Source organism: Plecotus auritus, assembly GCF_963455305.1.
Source record: "Plecotus auritus genome assembly, chromosome: 8".
NCBI lineage: Eukaryota > Metazoa > Chordata > Mammalia > Chiroptera > Vespertilionidae > Plecotus > Plecotus auritus.
This window is the reverse complement of record NC_137782.1, coordinates 143,686,137-143,703,257: the sequence shown is the minus strand read 5'-3', so window position 1 is coordinate 143,703,257 and position 17,121 is coordinate 143,686,137. Positions and strand designations below refer to the sequence as shown.

General features: G+C 39.2%; 1 protein-coding gene across 3 annotated transcripts in view; it reads right to left on the bottom strand.

Annotated features, from left to right (window-relative positions):
* The window catches only part of RTN4 (reticulon 4), a 59,087-nt gene that overhangs the window by 36,296 nt on the left and 5,670 nt on the right, over positions 1-17,121 (bottom strand). For 2 of the 3 annotated variants that reach the window (XM_080683155.1, XM_080683154.1), the window contains exons 2-3: positions 6,416-6,472; positions 3,317-5,731 (exon numbers count right to left, since the gene is read on the bottom strand). The exons of the other annotated variant lie outside the window; for it this stretch is intronic. In XM_080683155.1, coding sequence (XP_080539281.1) covers positions 3,317-5,731; positions 6,416-6,472 — 2,472 coding nt within the window. The remainder of the gene's footprint in view (positions 1-3,316; positions 5,732-6,415; positions 6,473-17,121) is intronic. 3 annotated transcript variants of the gene reach the window in all.

The window sequence follows — 17,121 nt, the reverse complement described above, 5'->3', positions numbered from 1 at the left end:
TTAAAAAGTAATGGTCTTTAGGCTCTAAAACCTTAAAACCTTTAAGTTTTCATTAAAGTACACAGGTTTGGGGGAATCCTTAAGGTCATTTCATAATGTTTGTAATAGCATGATTCAAGCATTTGTTTCATTCAATACAATGTGTCAAGATTCAAAATCCTGTTATAAAGTCATTTTTAGTATGAAACAAATACCCACAAACTCACTAAATTTCTCTGCCCAACTGAATATAGTCCATGTGGTCAATTACAGAGTATTCCATAGACCTCATTTTCTGACTACAACACTAGGTGGCACCAACACCCACAGTACAGTTGATTGTCCAACCCAGGGCATGAAATCTGGCAGTGTTGATTTTCTGTGTGTCCCTGTGTTCCCTAGCATTGTTTCCTGGTACTAGGAAATTAGATCAGAGTATGATGGGAACAGGAAAATAACTTCACCACCAAAAAGCATGTGGGATAAAATAATCTCTGACCAGAATTCAAAATCAACTTCGAATAGATCAGAATTAAATGTAAAAATGAATCTATAAATAAGTAAAGTTATAGATTTCCCTATGTGAAAATTTAAAATGTCCAGAAAAATTAAAATTATTTAGAAAACTGAGGGAAAACTGTGACATGACAAGAGTTTGCATCCTTTGTATATAAAGAACTCTCAAAATTAAAGATGAAAATCTAAATTTAAAAACAGGCAAAGGAGCCCTGACCAGTGTGTCTCAGTTGGTTGGAGCATCCTCCCGTATACTGAAAGGTGGTGGGTTTGATTCCTGGTCAGGGCACATACCCAGGTTTCAGATTCAAGCCCCTTTGGGGGAACGGACAGGGGGCAACTGATCGATGTCTTCTCTCTCAAACCAATGTTTTTTATTCTCTTTCTCTTCCTCTCTCTTAAATCAATTAAAAAACAACAACCCACAGCCTTAACCGGTTTGGCTCAGTGGATAGAGCGTCGGCCTGCGGACTAAAGGGTCCCAGGTTCGATTCCGGTCAAGGGCATGTATCTTGGTTGCAGGCATATCCCCAGTGGGGGGTGTGCAGGAGGCAGCTGATCGATGTTTCTCTCTCATCAATGTTTCTGGCTCTCTATCCCTCTCCCTTCCTCTCTGTAAAAAAATCAATAAAATACATATATTTTTAAAAACACCCACATATCCTCAGGTGAAGATTTAAAAAAAAAATGGGCAAAGGATATGAACAGGCAATTCGCATAAAAATTACAAATAGCCAATAAATATATGGAAACATGTTCACCTTCACAAACCACTTTAACTTATCAAACTCATAAAGGTTTTCGATTTGGTTTTAAATGGCAAATACAGAATGTCTGGAAGAATACGTAAGAAATAAATCAGACTAGGAAGGAGCACTAAGTGTTTACTTGAGACAGGTAGACCTACTATCACCGTACTTTTTAAATTTTGTATATGTGAAGGTATTATCTATCTAAAAAATATATATCAACTGGTGGTAATAGAGAAATGGGTGTTTTCTTACTCTGTTAAAAGGGGTAAAAATTAGTTCTGGATCTCATCCTCCCCTCCTGACTCTCTACAAGTGCCTTTAATTCGACATTTACTCCAATCTTTTAAAAAGGGGCCGGGCTTCTTTCAACCCCATTGTCTCCCTCGCATTGCTAACACTCTTTCTCCACAGTCTCAAACTTTCTTTAAAACGGTCAACATTCAGTATCTATTTTCTAAAATCCCATTCATTCCTCAGCCGTAGCCCTGCCCACTCACACCACCTGCCACTGTCAGGCCAACATCTTCCCTCCTTTTTGATAAATTCTTAATCCCTAATCTTAGGTGAGCTAGCATTTTATAACGCACCAATCCTTCCACCTTTAAATCTTCCTCTTCTCTTGGTTTTCCCTCGTTGATCTGTGGCTTTAATTACTATACCAGAGCCCATGGCAAATCCTATATAATAAAAGGCTAATATGCAAATCAAATGGCAGAACGACAGGTCACTATGATGCACACTGACCACCAGGGGGCAGACGCTCAATGCAGGTGGTTAGTGCGCTCCCACAGGGGGAATGCCGCTCAGCCAGAAGCTGGGCTCATGGATGGCGAGTGCAGCGGCAGCGCTAAAGAAGTCCAACTGCCGGCTTAGACCCGCTCCGCTCCCTACAGTCAAGACATCCCCCGAGGGCTCCCGGACTGTGAGAGGGTGCAGGCTGAGCTGAGGTATGCCCCCCTCCCCCCGCAAGTGCATGAATTTCGTGCACCAGGCCTCTAATACACACATAAAAGCAAAGTCTCTCTCAAGAGCTTCCTATGTATAATATCCATCACTTCTTGGCTGTCCCTTAAGTAATGTACTAGTATTAACAATATATTTAAAACATATTTTCGTATCTTCTCTCCTTAAATCCCACTTCATTCTCCAAAATTCCCGAACTCAGTTTCTCACACTGCCAACCATGTATTTGCACATATTGAGTCATCTTTAATGCCTCCCCTTATCCTTCATGTTCATGTCCAACCAAACCCCAAGTCCTACTAGTATGTCACCAGGCTCATCCCACTGCCTTAATGTTCATAGCCTCCTCTTTCTTAGACTATAGCAACCATCTCTAAACTGGTCTCTGTCAGTAGTACAACCCATTTGCAACATATAAGCAGATTCAGTAGAATCCACATAATCACTACATATTTTCACAGAAAACACAACTAAATAACAAACACATTTTCAAATCACTTTACACAAATCAGGTCATGGGAAATGTAGAGACAAAAGAAAAAATGAGAATAAGCAAAATTTTTCAGAAAAATTCATAATAGCATACCTCAATTTATACTTCTCAACAAAATGTCTACTACGCAGTATACATAACTTTACACCTATTACCGGAAAACACTGCAGTATATTGAAGTATTAGGAACATTAAGGAAAGGTTCTTTCATTCAAAAATTCAAAAAATTAATTTATGGCAAAACAAAAGTAAATGCACCTGAAAATGTTTTAATACCTCTTGCTCTTCGTGCTATCAGGAAACACGGAAGCAAAAGAAAAGAAATATACGCTGAAGCCAATTCTAACAAAATTTTTTTTTCTAGTTCCCTGGCAATATACAAATGATCAATGAATAATTGTGTGGAAAAGTTAAGAACAAGGGTAAGTGATGAGTGCAAGAGGGGTAGAAAAAGCACTAAAACCTTTAACTGGGACAGTAGAAGAGGATTCTGTCAATGTGGTGTGATGTGCCGGACACCACAAATGTAACACACTACACAAAATGTAGTGAAATGTTCCATGCTAAGTCAAAAGGTGGCAAGAAAGCACAAAACAATGTATGGATTCATTACCTGAAGTTTTACTCAGCTCTGCTGAAATTATAGCAGATGGCGATCTGTTCTCTTTTTCTGTACCGGCAGGAAGTTTTTTCTCGGCTTCTTTCACAAGAACTTTGGGTTTGACTATATCCCCTATCTCTGTTTGAGTAGGCAGAGCAGAAACATCTGGAGGCAGTAAGGGCACCTTTGAAATACCAGACCTTTCTTTAGAGACTTCACCTGGGACATGGGCTTTATCTTCAGCCTTAGGTTGTACATGCTTGAAAAAAATGTCATGGGGTAATTCTGAGCGAGGCAATGACCCAGCTCCATCCTCAGCATTAGCAATTTCACTTTTGTGGGATACTTCTAGGTCAGTGTATTCCCTGGCTAATTTAGAAGAATCAGTTCTGGAACTGACAAATGTAGGGAACTCATCTATAATCTCAATGGGAGAAGAATCTGAAAATGTTTCACTCTCTCTTATTTTTGCTTCCTTAGCAATAAATAAGCCATCGTTTGAATAAACTGCAGTACTGAGCTCCTCCATCTGCAAAGGTGTTTTTTCCTTTTGGGTCCATGTTAGAACTTCACCAGGTGATATGGCACCTTTTGTGGTGTCTAAATTGGGCTGGAATGATTCCAAATACGGCTTCCCCCCCTTAGGTGGTGGTGAAGCTCTGACTTTTTCCTTATTTTCATGTTCTATTATGAACTCAGACGAAGTTTCAATGAGATTTTCTTTCATAAGTATCACAGCTTCATCTTGTTTTTGTGGAACTTCAGGTATTGAATCATCACTAAATAAGTCAACTGGTTCAGAATCAGGTGAGGAATCTTCAACTAGGTCCGAATGCTCAGGCTCTGGCTGTGCAGCTTTGGCTATTTCTGAATAATCAGAGAAATCTGGAGTTGGTTCAGCAGAGACCTTTGTTTCTTTAATTAAATCACATGCAATCGATATATAAGGAGCTTCTGTTTCTTGAACAGCTACAGTCATACTTGCAGGCTCTTTAACTTCTTCCTTTGTTCCTGATACTTTTTTAAGTGACACACTCATGGCTTCTTCATAAGGTGGTGGATTTTCAGGCTCAAGTTTTATGCTTTCATAATTAATTGAAGGAGGCGCGTCTAAGGGGGATGAACTGGGCTGCACTCCAGAAGCACCAGCACTAGGAGCTACAGAACTTAGTGGTGCTTCCATAACAATGTCAGGCAAAACTGGTGAAGGAGTAGCTTCGGATTCTTCAAAAGATGGGCAAAGCTGTGCTACAGAGTAGAGTGACTCCTGCATAGCTTCTGATGTTTGAACCAAGTCCATTTTTGTTTCAAACGCAATCTTCGTACCTGTAGCTTCATTCAGTTCACTTTCACATGCTTCCTGTACTAAATCTGGGGTTAGACCTTCAGGCATGTTTGTCATTACTTCCCCCGTCACCTTCGATAAACTATCTGTTGTGACATAATCTGTCTCAGAATCCTGTGCTGCTACAAGGAAAGGGTGTGATGATTTGGTGCCAGTATTCTTCTCTGTTATAATTTGAGCCTTTTTCTCTTCTATTTTTTTTTCATCTGTCTTATTTTCTGAAGTATGGTCTTCCAACATAGGAAAAATTTTTGTTGAAATGCTTTCAGTTGCTGTTGGGTTAAAGGGAGTACATGTGATGTATGTTCCTGAACCATCTTTTATAGCTTCTGGTGTACTGGGAAAGGAAGTATCATCATTACTGCTTTCACTATCTTTCTCAGGATTTGTCTGATCAATGCTATCCACAAAGTATTTCTTATCCACTTTACTCTCCAACTTGCTCTCTATATTACCTGCGGTAGCCAAGGTATCACTACCTTGCTTATTATTAATACCTCTTACTTCCCACACTCGCTCAAATGGTTTAAAGTCTGCATATTCCTCCCTCATAGGAGCTCCTGCTGTAACTCTCTTTTCATTAAAACTGTCCCTTCTTTTTTCTGGAAACATAATGTTGTTCTCCTCTTCAGTCAAGTTAATAAGGGCTATAGGTGACTCTTGTTGATTATGGAGGACATTATTACTAACTAAATCATCCTCTTCATCCTTACTCTTCACAATTATTTCCTTCCTAGGGTCTGCTACTGTTATGGCAGATTCTGCTTTTGGAGAGCCACTGAATGATGATCCCATTTCTGAATATTCCAACTCTGAAAACTCGGTTAAATCTTTGTCTACAAATGGATTTTTTGTCTTTTCTGGAAACTCTTTGGAAGCTTCCTTTGAAGTTTCTTGAATTGCTCCTTTGGTAGGTAATACTGCCGGTAAATTACCAAGGTATTCATGTTCTTTAAAAGAAGTAGCTGAGAGGGAAGACAGAGAAGGAAGAGAAGCAGCAGTTTCAAGCAGGACAGATGGGAAATCCTCTTGATCAGCAGAAACAGTGTTACCTGGCTGCTCCTTCAAGTCCATAGTTTTTTCTGTGACCATGGACAGAAAGGAAAGTTAGAGAATGCCAGTGTTCTCAGAGTTAATGTATGCTTTATTACAGATTCAAAATAGTGTTAGTAAAGACTTGCTATTAACTAAAATGAAATGTAACATTTAATTAATAAATAACAAGTAGACTGGAACCATTACTAAAAAATTAAAGCTATTATCAATAAAACCTGTGTATCGCTACAGAGGTAATTATATGTCATGCAAAGACATAAATCAGTCTTTAAGAAAAATCTCAAGTATAATTACTAAAAAAACTTATTTTAACTAGTTTTAGAGGGGAAAAGAGGATTTTAGAAGAGAGTTTGACAGTTTAGGGAAGAAAAGACACTGGACAATTAAATGCCACAGAATGACATTCATTCACATGAAAGTCTTTCAGCTATACAGCAAGTAAATTTTACTTGGAGAAATGGAACAGTCAATATGTAAATGTAAAATCAAGGGTCCAAGAATTCCTTATATATTTCCAATTAATCAAAAGTTCTGCCCATTTCCCCATTGGACATAGCATATAAAATGCAATTTCCACTTTTTCAGTAGATATTATCTGAACCATGCTAATTAATTTTTAGTAAATTCAAACTACTCTGTACAGAGTTAACAAAACTAAAGAGTTAAAGTTAGAACCCACAGAGGATAAAAGGCTAGCAGAAAGAACTTGCCTGCAGAGGAAGGTATCACAGGCTCAGATGCAGCAGGAAGAGCAAAAAGTGTCTCATCTGAAAAACAAATAGAATATAACCTCAGCAGAAATAAAGACAGAGTTGGAAGGAGCCTAAAGATAAGAGGAGCAAGTAAGGGTTCAGTTTGTAATGAGTTAATACAAAACTTCACCTGCAGAGAACAAAGCCAAGATGGAAAGGAAAAAGTAGTACCATTAGTAGAACCATTAATTCAGATTAAATTACCACATATATATTAAAAAGTTGATTAAATGGTATCCATACAACCTATCATTTTTCAAGAGGCAAAACATGTTTATGTTAAACATCATGAACCAAAATGGCTTTAAGATACTATTTTTCTTACTTAATATACCACATTCAAGGCTTTTATTCACATTTTCAGACAGTTAAATTATCTTGTACTAATTAAGCCAAAATTTTAAAGATGCATCTGAATAAAATTAATACGACACTTGCTTAGTCATTTTTATTGGCATGTGTTCAGTTCAGAAGAACTTTCGAAGAATGTATTTTCTTATGCCAGGTTGTCTACCTTTAAATAAAAATATTCTAAGAGTCATTGTACACTATTCTTTGAAGACATCAGTTCTATCACCATTGTCCAAATTACAAAGAAAGTATTAATTATCATTAGGAAGATCATTATTATCACCAGTCTTATTTTGTTTAAAATTAACATTGAGGGCTACTTGTTATTCTAAGTACTTTACATGCAAAAACTCATTTTACTCCTTAGAACTCTATTGCTACAAGAGTTGTTGTTACTATCCCCATTTAATAGATTAAAAAACAACCACCACCAAGGGACAGAACTTAAGGAACTCACTCAAAAGACAACACAACTAGTGATACGCAGGCAATTCAACCCAGAGCCCACTTTCTTAACCACAATATATCATGGACTGAGTATTTGTGACACCCCCCCGCCCCAATTTTTATGTTGAAGCCCTACCCTCCAACGTGATGGTATTTGGAATCAGGGCCTTTGGAAGGTGATTAGGGTTACATGGTAGGATAGGATTAGTGTTCTTATAAGAAAAGACACCAGAGAGCTTGCTGCTCACCCTTCCCCCCTGTCTCTCCATTCTTCTGTACGCGCGCGCTATGTGAGCAAATGGCAGCCACCTATAAGCCAAGAGAAGGAGCCTCAGAATGAAGCCTACCTCGCTGGCACCTTCATCTTGGATTTCCTGGACAGCGCAAAAGAAAGGATGAATAAGCTTTTAAAAAGCAACAGAAAGAAACTATGCAAACTGAACTACAGCAGGGGAAAAAAAGGCTGGTGTGGGGGGGGGGGTAATGAACAGAGCTCAGTGACCTGTGAGATAATCAAGCATTTAGAGTATATGTAATTGGAACATATACTCCCATCACAATAGTGACAGATGCGGGGGGGGGGGGGGGGAGAATGAATAAAGATATAACAAACTAAAATTTGTCAACTGTGATGGAAAATACCAATTTACAAATCCAAGAAGCAGAATAAATACAACCCACAAAGAAACACATTGTAAAGGTCAAATTGTTGTAAACCAAAGACTGAGAAAAACCTTTAAAACAGGAAAAGGGCAAGGGAACAGCAATAAGAATGACCTGACCTCTTTTATTGATTTGGAAAAAACATAATCCAAAAGATAATGGACATCCTTAAAATAATTTTTAAAAGGGCAATCTAAAATTATATATACTCAATCATTATTATTCACTGATTCCCTATTTGCAAGTTTGTTTACTGTCTAAATTGGTAATCCCAAAATTAATACTTACGATAGCAAACATGCACAGAACAGCAAAATATGCCCATCACCCAACCCAGGTTCCCAGGTGAGGTCAAACAAAGAAACCCTGTCTCCTTGTTTCACTCTCAGACTGTAAACACTGTCTTCTTTTTCCAGCCTATTTAGTGCCACATTTTTTCACATTTTCGTAGCTTTTGTTATTTTGCTGTTTAAATAGGCTCCTAAGCACAGTGCTGAAGTGCCGTCTAGTGTTCTTAACCATAGAAGGTTGTGATGGACCTTACAGAGAAAACGTATGTATTAGATAAACTTCATTTAGGTAGGAATTGTCATGCCGTTGACCATGTGTTCAATATTAATGAATCAACAACATACAGTAAATACTGTGTCTTTAAATAGAAATACACATAAAACAAAGTTTTATATAGATTGGTTAACAAAAATGCTATGACTAGAGGTTTCCAGGAACCTAAACCTGTATTTCCCCTAAGGGCAATGATTCAGTATTTGCTAATTCAGTGTTTTCTGCAACTCTATAAAACATAACTTCTTTCTCTGACTGGCTTATTTCGCTTAGCATCATGCATAACCCAGGAACACAGACAATAGGGTGGTGAAGGCCTGGGGTCGGGGGTGGGGATGGGCTGGAGAGGTCAATGGGGGAAAAAGAAGGCATATGTAATACTTTCAACATTAAAGATTTAAAACAGAAAAAAAAAAAAACCCACCGTAACTTCTGTATATAGCAAAATTGACTGTATTCATAAAAATATTCTTGAAAAACAAAGACAATAAACGTATTATCAGGTAAAATATGAAAACAAAAGCTGAAAGAAATTACCATCAAGAGACCTGCACTACAAGAAATGCTAAAGTTCTTCAGACTAAAGGGAAAGAAACCAGATAAAAATCTGTATCTTCATGAAGGAACAAAGAATGGCGGAATGGTAAATATATGAGTAGATACAAAATATTCTCATTTCTTAATTTCTTTAAAGAACAATTTATTTTTGAAGCACAAATAATTACAATATACAATAGTATTTGTAGAAGCAAGATGTATGACAATAAAAACACAAAGGATGGAAAAACTGCATGGACGCATAAAAGAACAAAAACCAGATGGGACAAAGAAAACAAAGACTTAAATGAACCATACTAATAAGTATGATCAATGTAAATGGTCCCAATTAAAAGCAGGTTTTCAGACTAGATAAAAATCCTTCTATGTGCCATTTATAGAACACACACTTTATATATAAGAACACAGGTAGGTTAAAAGTGAAAGGATCTAGCTCTAGCTGGTTTGGCTCAGTGGATAGAGCGTCGGCCTGCGGATTGAGGGGTCTCAGATTCGATTCCAGTCAAGGGCACATGCCTGGGGTTGTGGGCTTGATCCCCAGTAGGGGGAGTGGAGGAGGCAGCCAATAAATGATTCTCTCTTATTATTAATGTTTCTATCTCTCTTTCCCTCTCTCTTCCTTTCTGAAAGTCAATAAAATATCTATATATATAAAAGCCTAAGCGACTGGCCAACCGGCCATCCAGTAGCTATGATGCGCAATGACCACCAGGGGATAGACGCTCAATGCAAGAACGGAATCCACAGGCATGGAAACATGGAACAGACTGATGAATCTCAGAAGGAAGGGAGGAGTGGGGAGAGTGGGAAGAGATTAACCAAAGATCTTATATGCATACTAGAGGCCCAGTGCACAGATTCATGCACCAGTGGGGTCCCACGGCTTGGCCTGTGGGCATCGGGCCAAAACTGGCTCTCTGACATCCACCGAGAGGTCCCAGATTGCAAGGGGGCACAGGCCAGGCCGAGGGACCCCACCAGTGCACAAATCCGTGCACCGGGCCTCTAGTGTATATATATAAAAGTGAAAGAATCTAAAAGGATATATCATCCAAGCACTTAGCTTAAGAAATCTGGAGCAGCTACATTAAGGTTGAGCAAAGTAGATTCAAAGATAAGGAATATTACCTTGATACGATCAGTGATAAAGAGGGGCATTTGGTAATGATAAAGGAGTAAACAAACATAACACTAAATAGCTATATTACAACACTAAAGATGTGTGGGAAAGGTATATAGAAAATACATGAAGCAACAACTAAAGGGAGACAGACAAATCTAAAACTTTTATTTAAAAAATTTAACACTCAACTCTAATCAACAAACTACCCCCACATGCATGTAATCAATAAGGATATATAGATGATTTAGATAACACTATTCACGAACTAAACTAACTTTTATAGAGCACTACAAACAACAGAATACACATTCTTCTCAAGTACACATGGAACATTCACCAAGATAAACTATTTTCTGGTCTAGAAAACAAGTCTCAATACACTTAAAAAGGCTGACATCATAAATTAAATTGAAATCAATAAGACAAAAATATCTGGAAAACCCCAAAATGTTTGGAAATTAAACTATACAATTTTAAATAACCCATGGATCACAGAGGAAATTAAAGCATATTTTAAATAAAATGATAATGGAAATTTGTGGGATACAGGTAAAGCAAGGTTAGAGAGAAATTTATAACTCTGAAGGATTCAATTCAAAGACCTTCCACCTCATGAAACCAGAAAAAAAGAGCAAGTTAAACCCAAATAAGTAAAAGAAAATAACAAGAATCAGAGCAGAAACTAATATTATAGAAAACTAATAAACAATAGAGAAAAATCAATGAAACCAAAAGTGAAGAAATCAATAGAACTGATACTCCATAAAACTACCAAGAAAAAGAAGTAAATAAAAAGTAATGGAAATAAAAGATAAATAAGATTTATCTCTATAAATATTAAAAACATCTAAAATATTATGAACAAGTTTATGCCAATAAATTAAGATAACTTAGGTGAGTGGACAAAGTCCTTGATGTCTACTCATCAAGATGAAATAGACAAATTCCTTTAAAGGCATACATTTCTAAAACTGGCAGAGAAGAAATAGAAAATCTGCATAGCCCTATGTTACTTGAAGAAAGTTCAGTATACTTATAATTTAAAACCATATCCACAAAGAAAACTCCAAGCCCAGAGGCTTCACTAGTAAATTCTGTAACATCTAAGGATACTTATACAGACTCTTCCAGCAAATAAAGGAAAAGCAAACACTTCCCAAAACGTTTTATAAATTGATACATTAATACCAAAACCAAAGATATTGCAAGAAAATAAATTTACAGAAAAATACCCCTTACACATACATGCAAAAATCTTTAACAACATATTAGCAAATTGAATTCAGCAATTCATAAAAAGTATATTTATTACCAAAAGGGTTTAATCTCAAAAATACAAGATTGGTTCAACATTGAAAATCAAACAATGAAATTTAACATATTAACAGTCTAAGAAAGAAAAGTGATATGATTGTCTTAATAGATGCCAAAGACATCTGTTAAAATTCAATACCTATTTCATAAAAATTCTCAACAAATTTGGAGTAGACGGAAACTTTCTCAACCTAAGGGTCAGTACATCTAGGAAAAATATGCAGCTAACTTCATACTTAATAATGAAAGACTAATCACATTTCCCCCAGATGCAGAATAAAACAAGGAATTTTTTACACCTTTTACTGTACTTGCCTTCTTACCACATTTATAGCATAAAGATCAGAAGGGAAAAGTAAAATGATCTTAACTTGCGAACAGCACTGCGTCGTTAGGAAATTCTATGCTTTAAAAAAAAAAAAAAAAAAAAACACCTATTAAACCTTACTAGAGCTAGGAAGTAAATTTAGGAAGATGCAGGATAGTTACAAGAATAGTATGCAATCACTGTATTTCCATGTACCAGCAACTGACAAATGAAAAATAAAAATGTTAACTACTATCATTTACAATAGCAATAAAAAAACATAAAATACTTAGAAGTAAATTTAACAATAGAAATGCAAAAGTGCTGATATTCTGGCTATTACCAGTGCTGTGAGTATTAAAGTCCCTTATTTCTTACCCAGGTATCTGTGACCTCTGCCAGCATCCATGAGACTATGGCAGGCTAATCTGTTAACTTGTTATAAGGTAAAATCTCAAACTCTTAAGATGTCAAATTCTCCCAATATTGATCTCTAGACTCAATACAATCCCAAATTCCCAGCAGGCATTCTGTAGAAATGAACAAGTTGATCCCAAAATGTATATAGAAATACAAAGGACTTAGGGCAAAACAATTTTTGGAGAAAAATAAGATAAAACTTGGGGTATTCACACTGCTTGATTTTAAGATTTACTATCTTACCTAATAACAGACAAACATGTAAAGTGACCGTACCTCCGCTACACCCATAGTCAATCAGAGTGAGTATGCAAATTAACCCAACAAAGATGGTGGTTAATTTGCATACATAGGCACCCAGTGCCAGGGGTCCCGGGAACATCCTGGCACCCAGGTCACTCTAAGGTAGGTCCTGCGTGAGCCCTGAGCAGCTTGGGAAGGGCCTGCGCAGGGCCAAGCCTGCGATCAGAGCCGAGGGGGCAGGGGCGGAGCCAGTGATTGGAGGGAGCTGGGGGGTCCCCTGCCCAGGCCGAAAGCTCCGCCACAGGCTTTGGGCCTGGGCAGGGGCGGAGCCGGCGATCGGCGATTGGAGGGAGCTGGGAGTCCCCCGCCTGGGCCAAAAGCCTCGGCCCGAGGCTTTAGGCCTGGGCAGAGGTGGAGCCGGCTATCGGAGGGAGCTGGGGGTCCCCTGCCCAGGCCTATAGCTTCTGTCAGAGGCTTTAGGCCTGGGCAGGGCCCAGCCGGCAAATGGTGTGAACTACAGAGGAAACACCTTTTCTGACTGCTCATTGGCTAAGCTTCCTGTATGCCACTGGTAATATTCTTAGTAACTTGGATAATAAGAATCCAAAAAGGTGATCTAGGGTTTTTCCACCACACTTCTGGAGAAAAAAAGGAAGGTCCGCTGCTGGAGAGCTAAGAAATGTCATATCCTGCCCTAGCCAGTTTAGTTCAGTGGATAATGCCTTGGCCTGCCGACCGCAGGTCTGGGTTCAATTCTGATCAAGGGCATGTACCTAGGTTGCAGGCTCCTCCCTGGCCAGGGCCCAGGTCAGGGTTCATGCAGGAGGCAACCAATGAAAGTGTTCCTCTCACTTTGATGTTTCTGTCTGTCTTTCCCTCCCTCTTCCATATTCTCTAAAAGTCAATGGAAACATATCCTCAGGTGAGGATAAAAAAAAAAGAAAGAAATGTCATATCCTATGAAAGACACATCTTGAAAATGCCTCAAGAAAGATGTCATTTTTTCATGGTGAAGGGACCGGAGTCCGTGTTGATGAAAACACCTTGGTGGCTGTGGTGACTGGCAGTGGCTGCAGCAGCGGGGTGATGGGGCTGGTGTCTTCCCCTGGTCAGCCCGGTCGCCTCCCACAAAGGGAGGCCAGACTGCAGCTTAGGCACGCTCCCCATGGGACAGTAGGACATCCCCTGAGGGCTCCCAGTATGTGAGAGGGGGCAGGTTGGGCTGAGGGACCCCCCACCCACAGTGCACAAATTTCGTGCACTGGGCCCCTAGTAAAGTAACAGTAATTAAAACAGTCTGGTTACTAACATAAAGATAGACAAACAGATCAATAGAATAAAATATAGACATCCTTGACTCACAATGAATGGTTTGACTTTATGAAAAGCAATATACATTCAATAGAAATCATACTTTGATTTTAAATTCTGATCATTTCCGGGCTAAGGATATGCAGTACAATTTTCTGGTGATGCTGAGCACAAGCGGTGAGCCTCATCTCCCAGATCAGGAAGGTGAACAACGGATACTCCACAGTGTATTCACTGTGTTAGATGATTTTGCCCAAATCCAGGTAGGCAAAATACTAAGTGTTCTGAGAATATTAAAGGTAGGCACGGCTAAGCTATGATGCTTGGTAGGTTAAGTGTATCAAGTGCTTTTTAAAAAATAGTCATTATTTAATGAGCTAATTCTTTGCTCTCCTTCTTCACCTCTCTCCTTCATTATCTCACTCCTCCACCCACTCCCATCATTGAATGCTAAACATACTTATGTAAACAGACATGATCTAATGCCAGAGAAGTCAGTGCCAATTTTTAATGTGTCTAAATGCATTTCTGACTCAGAATATTTTCAACTTACTATGGGTTTATAGGACATACCCGCCATCATACGTTGAGGAGGATCTGCATGCTTAAACAGACGCACTTATATGGTCAACTGATTTTCATCAAAGGTACCAAAGCAAAATTCAATAGAGAAAGACAAATTCCTTCCAAAAAAATTTTCCTGGGCCCGGCCAGTGTGGCTCAGTGGTTGAGCATTGACTCATGAATCAAGGGGTCACCAGTTCAATTCCCAGTCAGGGAACATGCCCAGATTGCAGGCTTGATCCCCAGTGGTGGGGTGTGCAGGAGGCAGCTGTTCGATGATGTTTTTCTCATCAATGTTTCTATCCCTCTCCCTTCCTCTCTCTCTAAAAACAAACAAAAAAAAAAAGTATGTAAAAAAATGTTTGCTGGGACAACTGGATATTTATATGGAAAAAATAGATAAATCTGAATCTGTAACTCTTCCATAGACAAAAATTAATTCAAGACGAATTATAGATTTAAACATAAAAGCTAAACAATAAAGCTTCTAAAAGAAAACATAAAATGTTTTTACAACCTTGTTGTAGGCAAATGTGTCTTAGCACACAGTAAGTATGAACCATAAAAGGAAAACTTGATAAATTAAGACTGCTTCAAAAGCAGAAAATTATATTCATCAAAAGAAACCATCAATAAAATTAGCAGGTAAACTACAGATTAGGATAATATATTCACAATGCATATATCTGAGGAAAGACTCCTACAAATCAGTAAGAAAACGGCATCTAACCCAATGTTAGAATCGGCAAATTACTTGGACACTTCACAAAAAGAAAATATACAAGTAGCCAGTAGACATGTAAAAGCCTTATAATTCATTAGTCATTAGGAAGACCTGAATTAAAACTATAATAAGAAACAACTACATACCCACTAAAATGTAAAAGACTGATAATATCAAATGTTTGTGAGAATGTGAAGCCATGCTAACTCTCATACATCGCTGGTAGACGTGGAACCACTCTGGAGAACAGTTTGGCAATTTTTTTTATAAAGATACCTACCCCATGAACCAGCAATTCTACTCTTACTCAATTCTACTCTCTTTACCCAAGAGAAATGAAAACAAATATCCACCAAAAAAGGCCTATACAAAGAAAGTTCACAGCATTCTATTGTTCATAAAGCCAAAAACTACAAATAATCCAAATGTCCATCAACAAGTGAACAAATAATTAAATTGTAGTATATTCTTATCATGGAATACTTACTCAGCAGTAAAAAGGAATAAATTACTGATACCTACAACATCATTGGTAAGTCTCAAAAACATATTGAGTACAAATAACCAGACACAAGAGTAAATACTGTATGATTCCATCCATATGATGCTCTATAATCAGCAAAATTATGGTGAAAACAATCTGAACAGTAGCTGCTTGGGACTGGAGGGCTGGGAGAAGGACAGAACAAGAATTAAATTGACTGCTAAGGCTCAAGGGATCTTTCTGGAATGATGAACCTTTTCTGTATCTTGACAGAGGTGTGGGTTAAATGAGTAGCTGCATTTGTCAAAACAGAATTGCTGAAACTTAAGATCTATGCATTTTACTGTATGTAAGTTATATCTTTATTGTTTTTAAAATATATTTTTATTTGTTTCAGAGAGAGAGAGAGAGAGGGAGAGAAACATCAATGATGAGAGAGAATCATTGACTGGCTTGCCTCCTGCACGCCCTCTACTTGAGATTGAGCCTGCAACTCAGGCTACCCTTGACCGGAATCCAACTCGGGACCCTTTAGGCGACGCTCTATCCACTGAGCCAAACTGGCTAGGGCTGTAAGTTACCTATATATATTAAACCCTAATGTGCAAATAGACCAAATGGCAGAACAACCGAAAAACCAGTAGCTATGATGTGCGCTGACCACCAGGGGACGTGCGCGGAACATGGCAGGTGTCAGCAGCAGGTGGCAAAGCACGAAACATGGCGGGCATCAGCCACAGCGGGATGGTGGAGCAGGTGACTGGGGACGCCAGACCAAGGCAAGACACCGGTGACTGTCATTGGGGCGAGCCTCTGGTGGTTACTGAAAAGTCTTTGCTCCCGCACGCCACAGTTCTGCCCAGCGCTCACACCCGCTGCTGGCGCCGGCCTCAGCCCCGCTCCCAATCACTCGGTGCTGTCGGCCCCGATAGCCCCTCAAGGTTTCTCACCTCCCCCTGCTCCTGAGGGGCGACAGGGGCAGCAGCCACCGCTCGCACCCACTGACAACGCCAGCCTGCTCGCACCTGCTGCTGGCGCTGTCCCCAATCGCTCCGTGCCATCAGCAGGTGCGAGCGGGGCTGGCGCCATCAGCGCGTGGGAGCGGCGGCAGCGGGAGTAGGGCTGCCAGCAGACTGGGGACCGGGGGCCACAGCAGGAGCCGCTGGGTGAGAGTGCGGAGGATGGGCCAAGACCCTCCCTCCCTCCCCTGTGCCCCCCACAGCCACACAGCCCACATTTCCTTTCAAGGTGCACGAATTTGTGCACTGGGCTCCTAGTATCTTAATAACATTAAAATGATTTTATCAACTAAAATAATAAAAACATTGCCCTAGCCAGTTCTGGTTCAGTGGATAGAGCATCGGCCTGCAGACCAAAGGGTCCCATGTTCGATTCTGGTCAAGGGCAAGTACCTTAGGTGCAGACTCCTTCCAGGCCCGTGCAGGAGACAACCAATCGATGTGTTTCTCTCACATCAGTGTTTCTCTCCTTCGCTGTGTTTTTCCCTCTTTCTTCCACTCTCCCTAAAAATCAATGGAAAAATATCCTCGGGTGAGGATTAACAAAAATAAAAATAAAAAATAAAATAAAC